The 10,508-nt window shown below is 42.9% G+C and overlaps 1 protein-coding gene and 1 long non-coding RNA gene across 2 annotated transcripts; both read right to left on the reverse strand.

Moving 5' to 3' along the window:
* Window positions 1–1,843: 1,843 nt before the first annotated feature.
* On the reverse strand, window positions 1,844–9,497 carry LOC130536951 (ubiquitin-conjugating enzyme E2 H-like). The gene is made up of 7 exons (XM_057053300.1): window positions 9,167–9,497; window positions 6,412–6,488; window positions 6,226–6,300; window positions 6,111–6,150; window positions 5,819–5,871; window positions 4,467–4,595; window positions 1,844–4,315 (listed from the first exon to the last, which is right to left on the reverse strand). The coding sequence occupies exons 1-7, from the start codon at window positions 9,217–9,219 to the stop codon at window positions 4,191–4,193; spliced, it is 552 nt and encodes a 183-aa protein (XP_056909280.1). The 5' UTR covers window positions 9,220–9,497; the 3' UTR covers window positions 1,844–4,190.
* On the reverse strand, window positions 6,733–9,159 carry LOC130536952 (uncharacterized). The gene is made up of 2 exons (XR_008953511.1): window positions 8,998–9,159; window positions 6,733–8,053 (listed from the first exon to the last, which is right to left on the reverse strand). It is a non-coding gene; the product is annotated as an uncharacterized LOC130536952 (long non-coding RNA).
* Window positions 9,498–10,508: the final 1,011 nt, after the last annotated feature.

The raw sequence follows: 10,508 nt of genomic DNA on the forward strand, positions 1-10,508 counted from the left end.
GTTTCAGTCATAAACACGAGGTTTGATAGTCTTAATCTCTGGTGTTCGAAAATGCAGCTTAATCATTGTCGAATTGAAAGTTAGGTGCCATATTTGGTGACATTCCAATGTTTCTGTTCCTGTTCTTACCATTAAAATGATCCAACAGCCTCGATTCCACCAAAGAAACGCGTCCAAGGGTCGATCTTCAAACTCACGCAGTCTTTCATTTGCGTTTAAAACGAGCAAATGTTTCTTTTCCTGGAGGGAACCAGACTGAGTGCTGCTGCCTCTTCGTCCACATGGTGCCAGTTCACTCCGTGTCTCTGTCTCGGCCCCTTGCTGCTGTTTGGGCGGGTGGGTGCGGGATTTCAAAGCACAGGTAATTCTCTGCTAAGCATCTTAACCCGCTGCAGTGGAGTAATCCACGCTCCTCTCCCCCCTCTACTTCTGCTTCTTCGGTGCTCAGGGCCGCGGCAGAGTTTGTCCGCGCTTTTACGCACACGGATGAGTGCGTTATTTTGGCAGCGTTGAGGATGAACTACGACTCGACGTTACCCACAAATTACTGATGCACGCAACACACCACTCACGTGCTTTTGTCTAATACTTTAGAATACAGATTTTTTTAATGGGCTTAAACGGTCCTACCAGCATCTCCGGGTGTGGCATCCTGCATCAGACAGGCCTGAAGCTCCGCGCTCTCTCCTACATGACCGGGGCCACAAGTTTCTCCAAACACTGCAGGCCTCCACCGCTCCTCCTTATATACGGACACCCAGAGATCCGCGTCGCTCATTTACCTGCTGCCGGTGATTATTAGACAGATTGCACGTGGAAAAAAGAAGCTTCATCAACTGACGTCAACTCGACAGAGTTCCATGAAGCAGGTTTGGGTTACAGCTCTCAGGTTGACGCTGTAATCCGGCCGCGCAGGCTTTGTCCTGTCTATACATTATGGAGGAGGCGCAGCCGGGCAGCAGCGCGCTCTGCGCATCGCTGCTGCCGCTCACATTACTCCAATACAATAACTCCAGCCGCGAAAATATCATGTCTCACCATGACTTTATGTCATTTACCTCGATAATTTTTAAAAATTGACGCCCAACCTATTTGATTAAACTACTAATAAATACTGAATACCGCTTTTATATGTTCCAAATGCTCCGTCGAGTTCTGACAGCAGAAAAAATTGGACTAATGACCCCAGACGACTTTTAAAACTGTAGACCATCAAGTTCTCATTAAGAATAAATGGTCACAATGTTCAAAAGCATGAGCGAGTGATCCATCAACCCTGAGAACTGATGTTGAAACTAGAAACTTCAATATACTCAAAAAGAAAAAGACCACGCAGCCAGACGTCAATGAATATTTCAGAGAAGAATCATTATATCAGTTTAATAAGACATCAACTCAGTTCTTTTCTTGTTTTTCCTGTAAATGTTGTATGTAACTGTCACTGAGGCAGGTTAAAGGTATATCACACTACAGAAATGGATACGGGTAGAGACTTTTCAGGAGGTGTCGCGAAAGAGTTGTACTGTTCTTGTTTTTGTCCCACGGGAAAATTCAGTCATGTCGCTGGATAATTTTTTATAAGTATATATATCTGAGTAGATTCGAGAAACATTCTGGGTTCTGAAGCTGCAATAGTTCTATACAAGATAAAGGATGCAAATGTTTCCCTCTAGTGGTCAATATGAGGAAGCGTTGAAAACTGTGCACTCCATATTTTTTTTCAAACATCCGAACCTGTAAAAAACGGTCTTGAATATTGTTAAGTTTGAGTTGCTTGGTTCAATTAAATGTTCTGATGATATTAAATGTTCTTCAGTCTAATCAATAAATCAATAAAGGCATATGTGTTTTTTTGTTTATTTCTTTTGTCAAGTTACAAGGGAAGCACATTTAATTACTTTTTTTTTTGCTATTCAGGGTCAGAGATATCTGGATGGTATCCTGGACATACGGCTCATAAGACAAAATAAAAACATTCAAACAAATTCTAGGCATCAAATATAATGAGTCATTAGTTAAAAAAAACACATAATAAATGGACGCGTCCAGCTTGTAACGGACAATAATGTTGACCGGTTGTTTGTTTCTGGTTGCCAAAGCAACTGACTGTGACATCATCTAATCCTTGGACTTAGACAATGATGCTTGCTTCATTGGGCAAACGGTGACAAAATAGTTCTTTTCATAATACATGATTTACTCTACGTTAAAAAATGTGCCATGCAAGCTCGGCTGAACTCCGACATTTCAAAGAAGGCAAATTTTTTGAAACACCATAGTGGAAGGTCGTCATTCTCAAGAAAATCATACAGAAATAGGTATACCAATTTTTCCTAATTATAGAAAATGTAGTCCATTTTGATGGTCCTTCCCAGAAATAACAGAAGCGCACAGGTCTGCAGCGTCATCTGTGCACGTTTCCACACGCATTGGGCTTCAAGCCTTAATCGCAGAATAAACTGTCAGTGCATTATAACCCCCCCACACCGTGCATGAGGTGCCAACAGGAAGCATCATTCTGTGTAAACCAGGATGAAAAGAAAGCCAAATGTAGTTTGAACTCATCAGTTTGACCCATTGTGGAATATTAATTATTTAACCTCTTTACCTTCAACAGCTTGTCTGATTAGCATTTTTTTTGGGGGGGGGGGGGGTTGTCTTGGGTTTTTTTTTGGATGTGATATGCTTGTAATGCCACGATTTGGGGGGTGGGGGACCTGAGGCCATCAAAGCCACAAAAAGAGCAGCCAGATCCGTGGAACTGTGTGAAGAATGAGAGGAATGCACAATATATAAGTTAATGGAGCAAAGACCAACTTAGCAAGTACAGCATGTAAATACTCTGACAAGGTGGAGAGATCCACTTGTTTCTTTAGGGATGGTTCAGAATCCATCAGGAACTTTAGCCGGCTGTTCTGCTGCAGCTTTTATGAACGACTGATTGGGGAAGGTCTTATTGTCCACTTTTCATAAAGAAATATATGGCTAAATACACACTGTGCATTCCTTCGAAATCATGTTTTGTGGCCATGTTTGCATATAGAGGGGAGGGCAGGGGTGAAATGAACGGTCCTCCCACTGACGCAGATGTGTTGACGCTCTTCACTTTCACAGCACGCCAGGTTACGATTCACCACCTGCCAAAAGACTAACTAACCCTACGCAAGTCAAACACCTATTTTAGTTCAACACGAGCAATAGGCAAAGGTTTTTAAAAAATTCAATACTTCCACAAGGACCTGGATAAATGCCAGCAGCGCTGGCCGCTCCTGCAGTTTTACAGCTCCACAAAGCCTCACACGACTCCACTCGTGTCATGCCACAACTAACACAGACACTCGGAGAAGGACAAATACTCTCCTAAAACGGAGAGGAGGTAAGATATGGGCGATTAAGAGGGAATCTTCTCCTGATTTCAGTACAACCATACTCAGATATTCCCTGGATTACATCCATGCATGTACATGCGGCGTGGCGTAGTGTTATTGAGCTGATGTGGTGACACACTCGCCGTCTGCAATCGCGACATTATTGTGTGTACTCAAAAACCCTGTGGTCTTTCCCTCCTAGGTGGTGATGAAGGTACGAGAAATGTTGACTCCTTTGGCGGTGACAGTCTCAAAAAATAGAAAAGAAAAAAAGAGAAACAATGACACTTTGACAAATGTTATTTAAAAAAAAACTCTTCTGATGATGAAAACACAAATAGGTTGCAGATTGTCTTCTTCCAGTTTTCCTGGCGAGGCAAAGGGAGCGCTTGAGCGCGAAATAAAAGGTTAAATTATGACTAAAGTGGTGGAGTAACGGGGGTGTGGAAGCAAACAGAAAATCTGGATATCAGTCCTTGTGTCCTCTGCACTGGTGTCACTGCTCAGCCTGGACTTGTGTCCTAACTGAAGACAATGAAGACCACCAAAAATGAAAGACATGTTCTGATCTCATCCAAACAGTGTCTCCGGGGTGAAGGGCATGTGATGCTGGAACCCTATACAAAGGTAAATATTCAGCAATATCACACTGCAAATCTTTCTGCAGTGATAAAAATCCTTGTTTCACTGTAAAAAAAAAAACAACCCCAAAAAAACTCAAAAAACAGTCTTGTTTAAATATGAATATAGAACTGAGTTTCTGTTCTTCGGGAACCAAAAGTCTGTTAAGTCCGTGGCCGTCCCACGGAACTCCCCCCCTCACTACAACTCCATGTCCTGAGCCTCGTCCTCTGAAAAGTCTGACATAGAGCTCTCTGAAGAGGAGTCTCCTCCTCCCTCTTCCTGCTCCTTTAGAGCCTCTTCTGTGGCATACCGCTGGATGTACTCTGAAATGAGAGACACAGGCATACAGTTCACATGATGACACTACTTAACATGTTTAATTCAAATCTTCCTCCAAAGCACCCATTCCACTGAGTCAGTGAAGGAGTTTAAGTGTCTGAAGGTTTTGAATGGTGTAAAAATTTAGCACACTACCTTTAATCTTGTGTTTATATTCTTCTGGCTGGTGGAGGTACAGGGCCGCTGCATCTCCATTCAGAGGGTCGATGGGGTTGGGGTAGGCCAGTAACTGAGGCAAGAATGACTCGAAGATGTTGGTGAGATCTGGTCAACGAAAGAGAGACAATAAAAACCTGAGCTCATGTTGATGCAGCACAGAATCAAAGCATTTGTGCAGACACGGCATGACCCCCTAAAACTCTCGTCAGCATCTGACGTCATTTAAGGAGAAGCCTGAAGTGAAGGAGAGCTGGAGCAAAGCAGACCAGACTGAAATCCCCCTCTTACCGCTAAGTGGCGCACTCATTCATCTGCTGCTCCCGAGTGGAAACGCAGCGAACTCAGCTCATCAGAACTTTCCCAACTAATGCTTTTTTTTCTCCCTCCTCCGAAACCATCGACCAAAAAGTGTTTACAAGAGAGTCTTATTGGTAAACTCAACAGGAAGTGACGTTTATAATAATACTGGAGCGTAACAGACAGGAGCAGACAGAGCAGCTTTGTCCTCAAGTGCCACATAAAATGGAGATGAGTGACTGCAGCGATTCCTTCCCACAGTCCTGAGCACACAACACAACAGAAAAGCATTAAGCTGTAGCAATCAGCCAGGGCTGTACACCACAGTGGACTGGTAAAACTGGAATCTACCCACTCCTAAACCACATCCAGCGAAACTGGAAACACGTCTCAGAGTGTTTACTCAGACTATGTTCGCGTAGAGTACAAACAGAGGCCCACTGTGCTCAGAACTCACTTATTCAGTGTCCGACAATTTTTGGGCAAAAAAAAGCCCCCCCCAAAAAATCCTTAAATAATAGAATTATAAGGTATTATTTAAATCTCATGTAGTAATTTCTGGCTTTTGTCAGGTGGTGTGGAAGTAGACCTTCTCTGTTCTTAGAATAAGTTTCAGATACACAATCACACACTGCCACGGTATTTTAGGAGGCCAGTGAGAGGCAGCAGAACATGTATTTTGGATGTTGGCCAATATTACAATGCAAAGGTAAAATTAACACCTCTGTAAACATTTAAAGATGTCTGATAGTAACTCTTTCAACACTCCGTCATTGCACCTTGTGTGTGAACGGCTGAGGGCACCAATGTTGCACCACTCCCACAAAATACTGAACAAACCTCTGTCTCCAGCTCTGGTACAAATATCACTACTCTCTCCCACCTGTTAAAGACAGGAGACATGCTCCCGTTGAAGCCGATTCAGCTCGCTTAGTCTTTTCGTTTTAAACTGTTTCCTTCAGTTTAACAGTTTATCAGTTTAACAGCTGAGACCCTTGACAGGTGTCACACCAAGAAGCGGGGGGACCTACCATAGAGAGCCGTCCACGCCTGGTTAATGACGTCTAAACACACGGTCCCTGACCTGCATGCGCCAAAAACAACAATCAAGACATGTTAGATAGTCAAAAGAAACATTGTCCTGATATGATTTAATGATTATACAAAAGTGAGACAATTTATAAATGTATCATTTTGTCCGATCAGATGAGATTGGGGAGGTTAGAAGCTCTCGTTTGCTTCCAGCAATCAACCTCTCAATCTTCCAAGGGCAGCAGATAAATAAAACCAGAGTATTGTGGAAAACAATGCCGGCCTACTTACGCTTCATCAATGTTGGGATGAAAGATTTTATTCATGAATCCTGTGAAAAGAACAAACAGAGGTTCAATATTGTGGACTACCATTGCAATTACACCCCAAGATAATGACTTCAGACCTATTGATGGCGATTTGAAGGGGTATTTATCAGGAAGGTCCACTCGAACTTTCCAGACACCACCTTCATAAGGAGCTGGAGGTCACAGGAAAAGATCAACTGATTGAGATGCTTTAAGGCCAATTTGAAGCAAATGAGTAAATGCACAACTGGCCGAGCAGAGGACGCGCTCAAAGAGACGCTTACATCCGGCTGGTCCATGGAACTTCACCACAAACTCGTTGAGTCCGCCGAGGATGGTGACCTCGTGTTTGCTCTCAATGCTGAAAGCTGGGTTAAGGAGAAGGACAGGAGACACAGACGCTTCAAACTGACATCAAACAACAGCAGACGTGAGCAGCCGCCACTCATCAATTAGACCCTTCAGCAGGCGGTGCTAATCACATTTGAGTGATTTATGAAAACTCAAGAGTTTGGTTATAAAAAACTTTAGACACTTTTTATCATTAGATTTATCTATTTTTCCTATTCCTTTATGTAGCGCTTTAAGATTTTTGTGTGTGCGGCTGGGTGACTTTGGGTTTTACCTTTGCCTCGTTTAGTCTGCTTTTATGGTGTAAAGAACTTTGTTCTGCATTTTTTCTCTTAATTTCAAGTGCCCTATAAATAAAGTCTTAATGGACTGATTGATTTATTGATTGATCACATCTGAAGTGAGCCATGAGCCACAAAAAGAGTGAATTTGAACTTATTTTGGATTTCAGGATAAGAGAACTTAACATCTGAAAGCAAGCATGCAAGATGGGAGGAGAAAAACACCCACCGCAGCTTCAGAAGGAACTGTCACTTCCTGTTTTGCAATTCTGTCATCTGTAGCCCAGCAACATAAGGATGACACTTTAGTTTAACCAAGAGTGCCATTGTAAAAGAACACAAGAGGAAAGCTTATGACTCTCACAATCAGCAGGAAAGCATTTCTAAATGACGGGCCATGAAGGCGGGGTTGCTTTAGATGTGACCTGAGGCTATTCGGCCTATAAAAAAGACAAGAGCTGTGTCAACGAGGGTCCTGGATTGGATCAAATTGAGGATGTCTGTAGAATCTTGCGTTTCTGAGCTCAGTTAATCTGTGAGGTTACACTGTGCACAAACTCATGGAGCTGCACGCAGACCACACGACAGCCCATTACATCCACCGCAAAGTAAAGAAGGGTCGAGGTCAGAAAGCAGTGTGCGCTGTCACGGCGGATCCATCAAACCTGCGTGATTTAAAGCCGTAACATAGCATGTAGCCATTTCTGCTATCTGTGGCAGGACCGTGTAAAAATACCAAACGCTGGTGTTTGCTAGTGACTCAGTGACTTCAAGCGGAGCAAAAGAGCTGTAGCCTGACTCATTTCTTACCGAGGCGAGTTAACTTTAACATAAAACTTCACATCTTTTTGATTTAAAAATCCAAACTGTCCTTAAGACGCTGTCATAGTTCAATTAAACATGTTTTCAACACTCTGGAGGCCATGTTTCACAGACTAGGCTCTTCAAACCATCCCCCCATCCACTGTTGAATAACTTGAAACAAATACAGGAAGTACAGGTTTGTATTTACGGCATAATAGAAAGATGTTGTAGCTCAAAAATGGCTTTGAAATAACTGGACGTTTAGGGGAACTTACAGTGTCGATCATGACACACAAAGTTTTACATTCAGGTTTAAAAAAAAACCCTTCAGGAGCGCAAAGGCCCTGGGATAAGCGGTACTTCCCAGCCCCCATCCTCGCATGTGCCCCTCACAGCTCACTTGTTGTTCCTCGATCAGCTGTGTGTGAAGCCCCGCCCACCACCGTTTTCCGGATGGTAACAGGCGGACCAATCAGAGAGCAACATTCAGCTGCAGGACAAAAACAAAACAATTCACCTCACGTTGTCAGCAAGTCTTTCATGCAACTTTAGCTAATAACCAGGACAGAAATAGAGAGAAGAGGGCACCTTTTTTTTTTAGCCAGTGACCAAAAGAAAAAGAAAACGACCCTATTTTCACAATAAAGGCAACGACATACGTTGCGGAGAACGATGACAAAAGGAGAAATTATATAATTTTTTTAAACCCCCGTTCTAGCATCGCTGAACTGAAACGCAGACATTAATTCCAGGGTATAATTGGCTGGAAAACACGTAAACTACAACTTCATCTGTTCATCTTATAGATCCTGAAATAAAAAAGTATGTTGCCCCTGATTATTTTATTTGTATGACACTTTAAGACATATCGTCTTCTTAAACACTTTAACATTAAACAATCCGTCAGCTACCCACTTGACAAATATCTATTTCCTTGTTTTGAATCTATAGTTTCCCCTCATTTGACTACGAGCACGGCTATTTTCTATCCTTCACAATAACGCCATAAAACTTGATCACAATGCAGGACCTTTAAATTGGTCATTTAAGTTTATCATTTGCACAAAAAGTGAGTCAAGTCTTTGCTGCTGCCTCACATTGTGTTGTCAGTCTGCTTGGACGACAAATTAGTGGCTAACAGGCTAACTTAACGTGTATGTGCTATCAGGCTAACAATGTTTAAAGCTAACAGAGTTAACATTCGATGCTATCTATCGATAAATTCCGGTGCCATTCCTCAAATAAACACAAAGACGAGCTTCCTTAACACAACACTCAGCGAATATACAATAAAATGTAGTCATAACAGAAATAAATCGTTGAAACAAACGGCCGAACGTCCCCCTGCTAACTTAGGAGCGAGCAGGCTAACGGCAGGAACCGAAGCTAAACACATCAAGTGTTTCACGGTAAATACTTTGGAGTAAAACACACCAATCTCCCACAGACGCTATCCGAGAGGCGACACACTTCCAGCAGCCATGAGAAACAAACACCACGCATCGACATGAGCTGACACTTCTTTAAAAGAATCAAAACAGAATAAAAACAAGACATTCAGTAAGGTTGTCCCGTCGTGTTGTTGATGTTCGAGAAAGGATACAGTTTCACCACGTCGGTGTCCATTCGCCTCTTGCCCGGACTTGGGGACGACATTTTTTTGTATTCCTTTTATAGAAGTAATCTAAAATACTGCGACAATGAGACTAGCTCAGGCGTTTAGCTTGGAGATACCTACAAGCCCAGTGGACTGTGTCAACAGCCTGGCAACGACGTCCATAAACAAGGTTGTGTCTGCACCATCGCACTGTTTTCTTGTCCTCCTCTCGGTGGGTGATCAGTGACCACTACTGCTGACTTGAGCGCCGTCCTGAAGAGTCTCTGTGGCCGCCTGTGACACCAACCTACAGCGGCCTGGCTGGGGGGAGGAGGAGGAGGAGGAGGAGGAGGAGGTGGTGGAGGTGGAAGTGGGGGTGGGGAGGAGGGGCAGTAGGACAGAAATACCCCCACCTCCCACCCCCCACCCCAAAAAACCCAAAACACACACACCCACAGTCGATCAGGCCTCCTCATCACTCATCCAAGCAGGTTTTACATAGATCTTTTACATAGACATAAAGAAAACTAGCTGACATTAAATGAAAGACCATTAAAAATAAAGGGCATGTGACAAAAGTTAATTAAGCTCAGAGAAAAGTTGTAAAAACTTCAATGTTTTTGTAGAAATGACATTTACATTAAGAGTCTTTGAGTGTTTTGAAGCCTAAACCACGATATAAAGGAAATATTAAGCCAACCACAGTGCATGTATGCAACAACTGAAGACCTGCTGGCTTCCATCACCTATGGACAGCTGAAGTCTGCTGCCCTGCTAATGTAACAGCTGAAAACCTTCTTCTGTCAATGGACGTGCTGCTACTACAGTATCTTTGAGTCCTGATGCCTGTTACCTTGTATGTAATAGCTGTAACATTGTTTCTACAACCATTGACGTGGGTTTAAATTAATGTTCACCAACAACACAACGCAACCTCAGGCATTTCAAAGAGGCCAGCGTCACACAAGTCCTGTTTAAGTAAGCCTTGTTTTTGACCCCTCTAGAAGCATCAACCCTTCACCCCAAAGCTTCAATGTAGGGAGATTTTCTACAAACGCCCCAGCTGCAATCCAATACAAGTTTTGCCAGTGGCTTTGAGTCCGTTTCACCACTGTCAGCATGTAAACTGTCATTTGCCAACTACAGACCTACCAATATGTGACGGAGTTCGCTCGGATTTTTTTTTTTTTTTAAAGGTGGTCACACCTCATGTTAGGTACAAACATTCCTCATGGAATCTGTGTATATGTTTAAAGATGCATGTGGGTAAATTAAAAGGTAAATATATGAACAGTGATTCATATCATTGGTGAAAATATGACCTTGGGAAGAAGTGAGCAACTGTGTA

This window comes from Takifugu flavidus, chromosome 13 (genome assembly GCF_003711565.1).
Source record: "Takifugu flavidus isolate HTHZ2018 chromosome 13, ASM371156v2, whole genome shotgun sequence".
NCBI lineage: Eukaryota > Metazoa > Chordata > Actinopteri > Tetraodontiformes > Tetraodontidae > Takifugu > Takifugu flavidus.